General features: G+C 42.8%; 1 protein-coding gene across 1 annotated transcript in view; it reads right to left on the minus strand.

Moving 5' to 3' along the window:
- Positions 1-339: 339 nt before the first annotated feature.
- Positions 340-13,789, minus strand: part of LOC121314044 (activin receptor type-2B-like) — a 51,650-nt gene continuing 38,200 nt past the window's right edge. The window contains exons 2-11 of the mRNA XM_041246829.1: positions 9,716-9,923; positions 8,837-8,946; positions 8,210-8,361; positions 6,426-6,569; positions 5,973-6,116; positions 4,668-4,816; positions 2,532-2,646; positions 2,108-2,246; positions 1,774-1,904; positions 340-1,406 (exon numbers count right to left, since the gene is read on the minus strand). Coding sequence (XP_041102763.1) covers positions 1,212-1,406; positions 1,774-1,904; positions 2,108-2,246; positions 2,532-2,646; positions 4,668-4,816; positions 5,973-6,116; positions 6,426-6,569; positions 8,210-8,361; positions 8,837-8,946; positions 9,716-9,923 — 1,487 coding nt within the window. The 3' untranslated portion in view covers positions 340-1,211. The remainder of the gene's footprint in view (positions 1,407-1,773; positions 1,905-2,107; positions 2,247-2,531; positions 2,647-4,667; positions 4,817-5,972; positions 6,117-6,425; positions 6,570-8,209; positions 8,362-8,836; positions 8,947-9,715; positions 9,924-13,789) is intronic.

The raw sequence follows: 13,789 nt of genomic DNA on the forward strand, positions 1-13,789 counted from the left end.
TCTCTCCTCACCTAATAGGTTGTGGTTGACACCCTGCCTTATAAAACCACAGAGAGGAGACTCCCACCCTGCCTTATAAAACCACACAGAAGAGATGGACACCCTGCCTTATAAACCACACAGGAGGAGACTCCCACCCTGCCTTATAAAACCACACAGAAGAGATGGACACCCTGTCTTATAAACCACACAAGAGGAGACTCCCACCCTGCCTTATAAAACCACACAGAAAAGATGGACACCCTGTCTTATAAACCACACAAGAGGAGACTCCCACCCTGCCTTATAAAACCACACAGAGGAGATGGACACCCTCTGTCCACACAGAGGAGATTATAAACCACACAGAGGAGATGGACACCCTGTCTTATAAACCCCCACCAAGGAGACCGGTTACCTGAGAAGCAGTTTCGTACCTAACAAAATATTACTGTCCAAATGCTGCAATCCAATTTCAACTGCCCCCAACCCCCTGCATATATCTCTCTCTCTCAAATAAAAATGCTTAACCAACCTCTACAAGACACAGAATTGGCTGGTGGGGGGGGCAAAAAGTGTTAAAAGTGTTTGTCTTTTTTCTGTTACCATGACACCCGTTAGTTCCATAAAAGACACGTTTACCGTTCTTGTGTTGAGCACTCTCTTTCATAAAAAAAAAATTAAAAAAAAAAAAAAAACACACACACACACACACCCACTCCCACACACACAGGTGTAAAAGAAATGAGTAGTCCCTTGAAGGTGTAAAATTGTGTAACAGTCTCTTCAGTTTCCTCCAAGGTTTTGCAGCATTGTAATTGTCTGAGATGGTAGATGGTTTCATTTTTCGTTTGTCAGACGGTCCCCTATCTAGAAGACCAAATAAAACTTCCAAAAACAAAAAAATACAAAATTAAAATAAAAGAAATCAAAAGTGACAAATGAAATATTTGAGGTACCTGCACCTTTTTCAGCATTCATTAGTCGCACCTGAATGTGTTTGAGATGACCGCTTGTTTTTTTTTTTTTTTTTTTTTTAAATACAGTAGAGAAGTGTGCTGGTAATATTGATCGGATCCAAAATAATAATAATAATAATAATAATAATAATAATAATAATAATAACAACAACAACAACAATTAATAATAAAAAAAAATAGCAGCTGCAATCATGTTTGTTTTTTCCCCGGTTTTCTGAAATTCGTCTGGAAAAATGAGGGTTTGACCGGGGTTCAGATACTGGACTCTTTGGGTGGCAAGTCCACATTGGTGACAGAAGTCACCATGGAAACCAGGCAATCCGAGGTAGTGCCATGCGTCAATCTCCGGACCTGGGAGATGCGTTCCTCCACGCACCCTGCCGATAGACGGGCTTCTGCGTCGTGGTCCCAGCATTCCTCTATCGTCTCGCACAGCTGTGCCAAACCCTAGGGGTGAGGAACAAAACATGCATCAGCCAGGCTGCCAATATAAATCCAGAACCCGTACTGGCTTGAGTGAAGTAATGCAAGGCCTTTCTCTCCATACTTCACCACACAGTTCCATTTGCAAAGCTTTCCCATGAACTATGAAAACTCCAGTCAGCACTTATTTTGTTTAAATATTTAAACAGGCTACATTACTGTGCTTGATCTATCTTGTATAATACTGTGTTATTGGGTTGCACACAAGGGCTTCTCATTTTACAAGGAAGACAACTAGATTCCAAACATTACGTTAATCACTTACTCCAGATAACAGACATGCATTTTAAATCCAAGTGTTACTGTAAGCAATGAGAAGGATAATTCTCACAGAATGTTTCAGCCAGCAGTCCTTGAAAGCAGGCCTCATCTTTTTGTGGACAACTACTTCCTGCAAGTCCTCCAGGGACGGGTGCTGCCCAATCTCCTCTTCAAACGGTAACATGTACTCATCTACAGGGCCTGCAAAACAGAGGAACAGCGTTCCAGCAACGTCCTCCAATAACATCAGCCTGGTCCCATACCCAACACAATCTCAACTACAGGGCGGGGAAAACAGGAACAGCATTCCAAAAACCTCCTCCAATAACATCAGCCTGGTCCCATACCCAACACAATCTCATCTACAGGGCCTGTAAAACAGAGGAAGCCCCATGTCAGCTCACCGTCAGAGGCAGTGCACCGTGCCACCAGCTCCCAGAGCACCAGCCCCATGGCGTACATGTCTATTCTGAGGAAGGCATCCCTCTGGAAGTTGATTGCCCCCTCCAGCACCTCTGGAGCCATGTATCTCCTCGTCCCCACCTAGGTGAGAGAGGGGAGCTGTTAAAATCCCACAGCAGGGAGGGCACACAGATAAGCAACATGCTAACACAAATATATCCCGGTCGGCCCCAAGTTTAATTTTTAGAAATGTTAACTACATGGGGTTCAATAAGTTTTCCTGCCACAAATTTGAAAAAATAAAATTAAACATTCTAAAAGAGATGCATTAAATAGGACACTTCCCATGGTACAATGATACACACAGTGAGTGCCATGGATAGATATCAATTTCTCCTACCTGTAGTAAAGGCATTCAATAGTTACCTGCCCATGTGTATCTCCTGGTGGCTTCCCAGGTTCAAACCGAACAGCCAGCCCAAAGTCTGCTATGACAGCGGTCAGGTCTGCTTTCAGCAACACATTCTTACTCTTAAAATCCCTGAGAAAACATTTTGAAAAATACATACTGTTAGTGCTGTCTGCTTAATCTATGGGCCTATGTGTATTTTACTAGCTCTTACAGTGTAGTCTAAAAAGACTACACTACCTCTGTTACAGCTTATGAGAGCCCCACTTTCTACTAGGGATACTGAAAGGGTTGTGGGTGCAGCATAACAGTCCCTTCAGATCTGTAGACTTGCGTAACCTTTTTTAGTACTGGAAACATCGAGAAACAACAACAACAAATAATAAATATCATTGCTCATTTCTTGGAAAGACACCAATATATCTGAATTTTGTTCATCGTGGTTTTCTTTTGAAACTTCTCCACCCATGCAAATAATTTTAAAAACTGCCTGGAAACGAGCAGCCATCGCAGTGATAAGTCACTGGAATGGACGGGGTATAGGATTTGTAGTTCTTAATGTGTCATTAGCAGTGGACACCAATAAACTACATTCCCAGAGTCCATTATGATTGAGCTACGAGTTCAGATCTGTTTTTGTTTTTGTCATGGTTTTATACTGTCAGCTAAAACAACCTTTAGTGTTTTGTAGTGGCACATGTGCACCTAAATTAAATTGACGCTCACACAAGCACATTTTTAGACTCATGTGTGACCAAATTAGTCTCACTGTAGAGTCCTGTTGTGTTGTTTAGTTCCTGAGAATAGTCGCCAGGGTTATTATTATTGAGGTGTGCTTGCCGCTCTCCATGTTACTGTTTTCTGTAAAACACTGATATCCTGTCTGTTAAGATTTCATGAAAAAGCTTGTTTTAACATCCTTATTGTGCCGGCCAGAGACCCCGCACTTACAACTGTATTATCATGTCTAGACTTTCTTTAAATTCAAATTAATAAATCAAAACCCAGGTAGCGTCAGGTGATTTAAAACACAGGTTTTTATATACACACACACACACACACACACACAGCAACAGGGCAGGGAAGGGGTTAAAATCCTCCCTGCAAAGCACACGTGAAAAGGCATGATTTAAAAATGTATTAACTGTTCTGGCAGCTGGCTATAATTGTAAATCAGGAGCCGCTGCCTGTATTTTGGTAATTCTGCGAGAGTATATATAAAAACCCCACAGATCTCTTCCTCAGGGCTGCTGCATTTTTGTGCATTAATACTGCTTGCAAATGTATTCACGTTTTATTTCTTAGCCATATGGGCCTCTGTTAATATGAGGCATATCGCATTATTTGAAAATAAAACAGTGCATGGTGGGATACTATGGTATTAATTTCCCAATGCTAGCAACTGAACTATTCTACTAGCATTAGTGTGTGTGCGCATTACACATGACTCAACATGAAACTGTACTTCAGTGTGAGTAAAGCTTGAGCTGGATTAATTCAAACATTTTTGTGTACAGGTCTTGAGATCAGTTATGTGATGTGGACAGAGCCTAAAAGTACTTGTCCTTAACACTGCTGGCAAAGCCAAATATGAGGCTTACTGTTGACACCTAAAGGACTGGAGTGCACCTTAAATCAATGCTGTTATATTGCAGAAGTATTTATTTATTTTTTTTAAACAAGCAAGTATTTTACGGTCGTTGCTGCAGTGTAATAGATTACAAGAGCATGCATGTCTGCGCCCCTTTCTATTCTTTGTCCTGGGAACACAAGACAAAATATTTTTCCATCCAATGGATTTATTTTGCATCTAGGATGCAAAATTTTGCATTAACGCAACCTCCGGTTGTATTAGTTAGTTTGTAGGAGACGACACTGGATACAGGCACTCACAGGACTAGGAGAAAAGTCACTGTTCTTGAAATCAGCAGAGTTACTTTAGGAGTTGGTCATAGTTGACTCTTGCCAATATTGCACTGCCTCACTAAAATTAAGCTGGCTTAAATCTAGATTAGCACTAAATTTGCATGTTGTGAATGACCTCCTTTATACAGCATGCATGACACAGACCCATGCAATACATTCCAAATCCTCACTAGATGGCGGTATTGACTGATATCTCGCAGTTAAATCTGTGGGTCTGCTGGCGTTACCTGTGAGCAATGGCAGGTTTGGGGCCCTCTCCCTTGTGTCGGGGAACATCCTCATGCAGATAGGCCAGCCCGCAGGCCATCGTCTCCGAAATATGACACAACTCATTCCAGCTGACTGCGCTCCCCTTCAGGTAGTCGGTCAAGGAGCCCTGTGTGCACAAACCCCAAGATTACCTGGAATGTGGTTTCTTTGTAGGATGATGAACTCTACACCCCTGTATGGAGACCAGGAGTTCACTTGTGTCTGGAGTTTTCCAGGTTGTATTTAGAAATCACGCTCAAATTTCCTGTAAGCTTACTGTGGTCCTGTTTTAAACATTACCCAAGTGCACACACAGAAGGGACGACTCTGCCTAAGGACTACATTCTGAACCCTTCAAGCAACCGGGAGCTGTGAACATCCTGCCCCCGCGTCTAGTGCACAGACTCATGATGGTACGCAAAAGTTACAGAAGACTGGGTTTGAATGTTTGAAACGGACGATTCTTTACAGAGTGGGCAAACTGGAGGCATTGGGAACTGAAGAATCAAGTTATTTCAGTGTGGAGCGATTGTGTTAAGATCCTTGCTTCTACTTTCTTTATCCTGTCTGATCAGATCTTTTCTTGTTTCTCTTAAATTACTGCTGGGAAGAACCATTTTTACATGTTGAGTATTTATTTAATTTGATGGAATACTCGTGACACGGCCTGCACCTGCTCACCCTCTCGTGACACTGCCTGGCAATGCTCACCCTCCCGTGACACTGCCTGCACCTGCTCACCCTCCCGTGACACTGCCTGCACCTGCTCACCCTCTCGTGACACTGCCTGGCAATGCTCACCCTCCCGTGACACTGCCTGCACCTGCTCACCCTCCCGTGACACTGCCTGCACCTGCTCACCCTCCCGTGACACTGCCTGCACCTGCTCACCCTCCCGTGACACTGCCTGCACCTGCTCACCCTCCCGTGACACTGCCTGCACCTGCTCACCCTCCTGTGACAGTGCCTGGCCCTGCTCACCCTCCCGTGACACTGCCTGCACCTGCTCACCCTCTCGTGACACTGCTTGCACCTGCTCACCCTCCCGTGACACGGCCTGGCCCTGCTCACCCTCCCGTGACACGGCCTGGCCCTGCTCACCCTCTCGTGACACTGCTTGCACTTGCTCACCCTCTCGTGACACTGCCTAGCCCTGCTCACCCTCTCGTGACACGGCCTAGCCCTGCTCACCCTCCCGTGACACTGCCTGCACCTGCTCACCCTGGTGAAACTCTGATGAGCCACTGCTCCCTCCAGGTTCACTCCCTTCTTGCACTGCTTACCCGCTCGTGAAACTCTGTGATGAGCCACAGCTCCATCTCCAGGTTCACTCCCCTCTTTTCTGCTCCAATGTAGTAGAGCAGATTCTCATGCTTCATTCCAGGAGTCAGGAAAATATCCCTCTCGTTCTGCCATGACTGCTTATCCTGGGAAAAACAGAACTGCCCTGGTTAGGATACGTCACAGAACACAGTGTCATACTGCACACATAGACACTTGCACACAAATACACTGCAGCAAAACTGTGGAATAATATGTACAATATTAAAAGCTCAAAAAAAACACATTAGGAGAAAACAGTTCCTGTTTTTAGACAACCTGCAAGGAGCTTGGTTTCCTAATTTGTAATTTAATAGTAATATTAATGGGGGCGGTGGGGCTTTAATGTCAAATACAGTAGAAATTGATACCAACAGCCCCTGAACTGAGATACAGGGGTCCAGATTTACCATTACCTGAATGGGGAAGATCTTCACTGCTACATACTCATGCATTAGCTGAGCCTTCCACACACAGCCAAAGCGCCCCCTAGCTTTAATTTCCAGTAACTGCAGGGGCTTAAGGCCTACCAGAGGCGAAGGAGGGGCTAGTCCAGGATCCTGGGAAACAAGAAACACACATCAGAGAAACAAACGAAAACACAAGACAGAGGAACAAAAACGAAAACACGACAGGCCCCTCAGACATGACATACCAGCTTATCCAGGCTCCTAACTTAGAGACAGCAATAAATAAATAATAGAAACACAGGGGGTCTGTCATTGCAGCAGTATATAGGTCATACTAACAGTGTGCATAAGTGAAAGAGCAGAACAGGAATGAATGAACTTAAAATAAAACTAAAAAAACTAAAAAAAGCAGCACTGTGCGAGTGGCAAATGTATTTTCACAAATTATTAACATACAAATATCAGGGGGAAATTAGTGCTGCAGAATAACAGCAGTATGCAAGTACAGCAGCACATGCTCCAGTTTAATGATTTAAACTCACAACGACATTAGGAACAGCACCACCACTGCGCACGCTACTGTGCTCTGTCGTGTCGTGTCACTGTGGGACACGCTTGTATGCTGTATGCACAGTCCCTGTACAATAGAAGGCGGCTTCTACATTGCCTTTCCGTTTTGTTATTGAGCCTCACCAGCAGTCTGGATGGAGGAGACCACTTTAACCTCATGCTGAAGAGGAAATCCAGGGCAATGGAAGTGGAAGAGAGACGCACAAAACAAACCCCAAACTGGGCTCCAGCATAGCAATGTGCTTTATAAGCAGAGGAATGAATGAGCACTCCCTGTAGACCTGAACCTAGAGAATCAGGTACAACTGAGAACAGTGGGCACTTCCTTTTAATGCAGATCTTAAAGGAAGAGCCCAGACAAGAAACAGCAAGGTTTCAATAGGAGGTGGAGAATATTCAATGCAAATAAATAAATAAAATCTAAAAAATACTACCTATCTATCTATCTATAGATCTATCTATTTTTATGTAGTAGCAAAGTGGAAAATTCTCAGTTTATATATATCTATATCTATCTATATATATATATGATATCTATATATATATATATAGATATATATCTATATATATATATATATCTATATATAGATAGATATATATCTATATAGATATCTATAGATAGTATATATATATATATATATAGATATATATATAAATATATATATATATATATATATATATATATATATATATATATATATATATATATATATATATAAACTGAGAATTTTCCACTTTGCTACTACATAAAAAACCCAAATACTGGCAACCAATATTCAGGTCACAAGTGGCAGCCAGTCCTCATGATAAAGGCTGCATTGTGCATTACTTAGGGTTACTTGTTCACAGTGTTGAGCCTGTCACACTCTAGATGGTGAACACTGTTGTCAGCAATCCTCCATTATAAACTCCTAGCCTTGAAACCCATTGCATGCCATTTTGGGATACTGTAATACACTAAACTGTGGATTATATATTACCCTAGAAATGAAGTAGCCCATCATCATGGAGAACTCTGTGTCGGTGTGCACGTTTCTATCCTTGAGAAAATCTGTGCCCAAAATTAAGAGTTAATGCAAACCCACTTAAAAATAGAACCAAATCTCAAAATAATGAACCCCGAACATGCCCACGATTGCACTTTCCCATATGCACAATGTGGTATTTCACAAGACTTGCTGATCTGTTTTGTTGGTGGTTCTGATGCGGTGCTCTCTCACCTCGTTCACATCGACGTGCCCATACGGGGGCTTGCGATGCCGGTACATCCAGAAAGCCAGCAGCACGGCCATGGAGAGGCCGGTGATGGGAAGCAGGGAGTAGACCAGGATATTCAACAGAGAGGGCGTGGGGGGAGGGGGCTCAAAGGAAACTGAAATTCAACACAAACAAAAAGGGCACTGTAAACACATTGGAGTCCTGTCCCACCTGAAACTTCAGGGTTTCTCTTTGTTCTTTAATGGTCACTCAGTTTGGTTCTCTTCTCCACTGCTATTATCTCACTGTTATCATACTCCCTGTCAGAAGCACTCACTGCTTCTTCCCTTTCTCTATTACACCTGCTTTCTCGCATAGTCTCCCATTTCCTTCCATTCCCTGCAAGACAGGCAGTTGCTGACTAATTGTCAGTACTTTATTCACACACATTCTTACTCTATGTTTTGTATCTTAGTGCCTCGGCTACCTCAGCTCTGTCATTCCAGGCTATAGAAGCAAGAGGTCCGCTGTGTTAATGCAGAGTCTTGTGAACTACCTCAGCTCTGTCATTCCAGGCTATAGAAGCAAGAGGCCCGCTGTGTTAATGCAGAGTCTTGTAAGCCCAAAAGGAAAAGAAAGGAGGTACTCACCTTGTGGTTCAAGAACTTCAGGCAAGTGAGTAAATTTCTCATTGCAGTAGTTGCCCTCACAGCAGCAAAAAAATACCTGGGGGTTTTCCTCTGTGGCCACGCACTCCTGCCTGTAAGCAGACAAAAGAACATGTGAAAACAAGTGCAGTTTAAAAGAGGAGAGCTGTGTACATGATCTCCTGGTACAGCCAGTCAAGCATGGAACTCAATGGCACAGGGTGTTCTTTCAGATAGAGGGCTTTAAAATATAATGAACAACACTGTGAAATTCTGCAGCTCTCCAGCTCTAGAAAGCAGGAGGGGCTATTCTACACAGTCTCAGAAAGAGGCAGGGGCTATTCTAATTATACAGTCCCAGAAAGGAGGAGGGGCTATTCCAATTACAGTCCCAGATAGAGGGAGGGGCTATTCTAATTATACAGTCCCAGAAAGGAGGAGGGGCTATTCTAATTATACAGTCCCAGATAGAGGGAGGGGCTATTCCAATTACAGTCCCAGATAGAGGGAGGGGCTATTCTAATTATACAGTCCCAGAAAGGAGGAGGGGCTATTCCAATTACAGTCCCAGATAGAGGGAGGGGCTATTCTAATTGTACACAGTCTCAGAAAGAGGGAGGGGCTATTCTAATTGTACATAGTCCCAGAAAGAGGGAGGGGCTATTCTAATTATACAGTCCCAGAAAGGAGGAGGGACTATTAATTATATACAGTCCCAGAAAGAGGGAGGGACTATTCCCAGATTGCTGACCTGAACAAGGAATTCCCTTTCATTTGGGTCCTTGAGGTTCAGCTGATCAAAGGTTCTCGCTAAGCAGCAACAAGCCCATGGCCCCCTCTACAATATTACTGATATAACTCCCCCGCCACAGTGGTGGTCACCTGTCATAGCAGTTGAAGTCATCCAGCCAGCAGCCTTTCTTCACCAGCTCAATGGTGCCAGAGTTATTGCGCCAGGAAGCATAGCAGTGGAGGCGCTTGTCCTTCTCCCCCTCGCAGCGTTCCACTCCACTCCGATTGGTCTTCTCCAGATCCCAGTTGGCATTGTAATAAATACACTCTCTGGTCTCCGCCTCTCCGCGACCAGGCCCTGAAGGGAAAAAGCAAAGGCATTCAGAAAGCTTGGACACGCAGGCATTGTAGAGATACTGTATATGCTGCCCTGTCAATGATGCGACATCACCTACATCTTCAGTTAAACATTTCAGTTCATATTAAACTGACTGAGCTTGACTAACATGAACAGCATCTTCATCCACATCCATTTATTTTCATACTCTGTATGTTTCAAGGTGCATGAAATAGGATTTCAAATTTACTGACAGGCTGGATCTGTTCATCCACATTGACAGCTTCCTACTTGTGATTCTTAAAATACATTTGATAGTGACTTAAGTAAGAAACATTTGAACAAGCGCTCACTTTCTTGTGTACCTTAAGAGGTTAAAGTATGCAGAAGTTTAAAAGTCATTGTTTTCCCAGTTTCTCTCATAGCTGCCCCCCCATCACCCAGCTTTGAACTCTGGTTTTAGAATCCATAGCCTGCAGGGAGATGCAGGACAGCAAAGCCCAGAATAATCCCAGGGAGGGAGGACGAGCCTCCCCCTGCAGTTTATTTCAGTGACTGGTTGGTTTTTGGAGAAGGAGAGTAGCTGAGAATATACAGGGATCAAAAGGAGGCTGCTGTCGTAAGCCAGTTCCACACACACAGTCAATAAAGACATCAAGCTAAGAGTAAAAATAGGGGCTCTCAGATGTGCTAAAATGGTGCTTAAATCCTACTGAACTTCTGCCAATGTGAGTGCACGAGATCTATCTATAGAGACACACACGCGCACTCACACACCGAGGCAGGCACACACGATTTGGTATGTTTAACATACCTTTGTCAAGGGAAAGTGTGTTTGAAAACACACAAGAGTGTAGGTACTTCTACTGTTGGTTTTTGATGCCATGGTAGACACTCATTTCTATTTAAATCTATTTGTGATGTCATTTACTACATAGTTAATGTAACTATCTACTCTTTTCTATTTAACCCTTCAGGCATCCTGGTATTGAGTCTATTTATCCATTTATTTGCCTTTATTCTTCTGTACTGTACATTCTCCAATTGTATTTCTTCTAAAACGTACATAACAGAATATATACCAAATACAAAACAGAAAAGCAAAATGCTGTGAAATGTCATCTTAAACTGTCTATCTTCTGTTCTAGGACCACAACAATGTGCCACGTGCAGTATGACAGGGATGGAAATAACAGGCATTACAATTCCATCACTCCTGGTTTTACTATGAGCCTGATGAACCAGCGCAGAGGCAGGTAACAAGCTCAGGTGTGTTTTATTAACCGGATAGTAAAACCAGGGAAAGAGCAAACTCTTGTGAAATAGGAGTCTTCCCACCCCAGTATGGTGCTGCTCAGAATAAGCTGCATTCCTAATAAACAGAAATCCTGGTGATTTTAGACAACCTCTGAGGACAAACAAGAACACAGAAAAAATGGGTTAACACTTCTGAAAAGGGCACCAGTGTGTTAAACTGAACCATTCATCAGACTGGGAATAGGGGGGTGATAGCTGGGAACCTTACCGAGTCCCTCCACAGCCAGATCCTCAGATTCACTCTGTACTCCTATACAAGTGTTTGTCTCGCCAGCCAGCACATGCTTAGTATTACCAAATAAATACATTTACAATACCCAATCAAGAGTAACTAGCTGATGTGTGTAATATTTTGATTAGCACTCTTAATTACTAATTACTTCCAATCTCACTCTGGGAAGTGAAACAGTCGAACAATACTACCACAACACAGTTATAAAGTCTATACATTATCAAAGTGCGTTCAGTAATACGGTACAGAAGTCAATTAATGTCAAAATAATCACTACATTAACTTTAGCAATTGACAATATTCAATTATTTCAACGTAAATATGACATGTCAAGTATAAGTAAATATTCATCAACATTTATTTCATATTCTGTTAAATCAATGCTCAAATAGCATGAATAAAATGTGTGAAAAGGACGAGTGCGAGTCAGGAATTATTAAAATACAAACTCTGTAAATTCTAATTAAAGACAGGATATTACAAAATCGCAATCAAATGTTAGCAATCTGTAATATTATATTGAGACACATAGAGCTAGATAGATAGACAGACAGATAGATAAAGTTTAATTAGAATTCACTGAACCTAAACTTAACACCAAGTAGATCTGTTCTTTATTCTAGCACCAATTTCGAAGTAGATCACTTCAATTATTTTCACCCTGACTATGAAATTATTTCAATCTGATTTACACTGGCCTGATTTCTACAGTACCAGTACAGATACTCATGGCCACATCCTGTTATACTTTAGAACTCTCTGCTTATACCTGTATTGCATTCCCACATATAGATTCTGTTAAGTCTCTTTCAGTTGAACTGGGAATACTCAGGTTTTGTCTTGCAGTAGATGCTGGGTATGATTCAGTGCCTGTGGTTCCACTTGCCGTAGAGTTCGTCTGTATTCCTGGTCAGACGACCCTGTCTCACTCAGCATAGGAAATCTTGCTGTAAATCTGACCGGTGCCAACAGGCTAAATCAGTTCATTAAATGTAGTTGCGATACAGTTGGTATTACTTAAGTTTCTCACAATTTTGACCATATTCTGGGGTGTTCCTTTTGAATATTGCAAAGAGCTAAAATCAGTTAGGCTGTTGTCCGCTGCTCTTATCTGCCATCCTTTTAAAAACTCTCGAACAAAGAACATCTCAGTTAATTCAAATTATTCACTTGTCAACATCCAACCTTGTGAACCAGACACGCCCATGCTTGCTCTCTCTTACTGATTCAGAGGCCTATTCCAGACCCACCCATGCTAGCTCTCTCTTACTGATTCAGAGGCCTATTCCAGACACGCCCATGCTAGCTCTCTCTTACCGATTCAGAGGCCTATTCCAGACCCACCCATGCTTGCTATCTCTTACCGATTCAGAGGTCTACTCCAGACCCACCCATGCTTGCTCTCTCTTACTGATTCAGAGGCCTATTCCAGACCCACCCATGCTAGCTCTCTTACTGATTCAGAGGCCTATTCCAGACCCACCCATGCTAGCTCTCTCTTACTGATTCAGAGGCCTATTCCAGACACGCCCATGCTAGCTCTCTCTTACTGATTCAGAGGCCTATTCCAGACCCACCAATGCTTGCTATCTCTTATTGATTCAGAGGCCTATTCCAGACTCAGCTATATTTCCACCAGTCTCCAATCTGCATACTTTATATTCACACCCTGATTCAGGTCATTTAAAATACTCCTGTTAATCTTTAACAGACACACTGACTCCTGGAGCCACACAATGCATGCTTCGAAATAAAAGATTTGCACATTAGTAAGTGAAGAGGAGCCCTTCCTAACCCGTGGCTGAATTCAGATCCAGTGACAGCTACTGCAGTCGTCTCTTCAATCTCTGTGGATTGTTCGGAGCCTCATTTAGCACAATATAGAAATAAGGATGACCAGAAAGACCTTGAGCTCTCGCCACTGAACCGCACGTTCCACATCTCCCCAGATTCAACTGGCACAAAATCACTGAGATATGCAAACTGTGAAAAGATCATGCGAAGGGTCCTGCAAGCAGAGCAGACCTTGACAGTGAGGGACTGAAGGAGCAGACCTCCAATACCAACACTCCTTCATTTCTCTCTGCCAAACAAGCAAACACAAAACCGCAAGCAAACATTTGCAGTATTGAGCAGCCTATGCACAGAGCAATGCTCTTACCAATTTGGCATGGCTGGCTACAACAGATGTTCCCATAAAATCTGTGCACTGCGGTTGCTGAGCAACAAGAAATGTAGGGTACCTTGATTCACTCTTTCTCCCGAGTACCAATCCAAAGCATTGTGCAAATAAAATAACCTGCTTGAATCGGCTTGTAAAAGGGGGAAAAAAAAGAAA

Source organism: Polyodon spathula, chromosome 4 (genome assembly GCF_017654505.1).
Source record: "Polyodon spathula isolate WHYD16114869_AA chromosome 4, ASM1765450v1, whole genome shotgun sequence".
Taxonomy (NCBI): Eukaryota; Metazoa; Chordata; class Actinopteri; order Acipenseriformes; family Polyodontidae; genus Polyodon; species Polyodon spathula.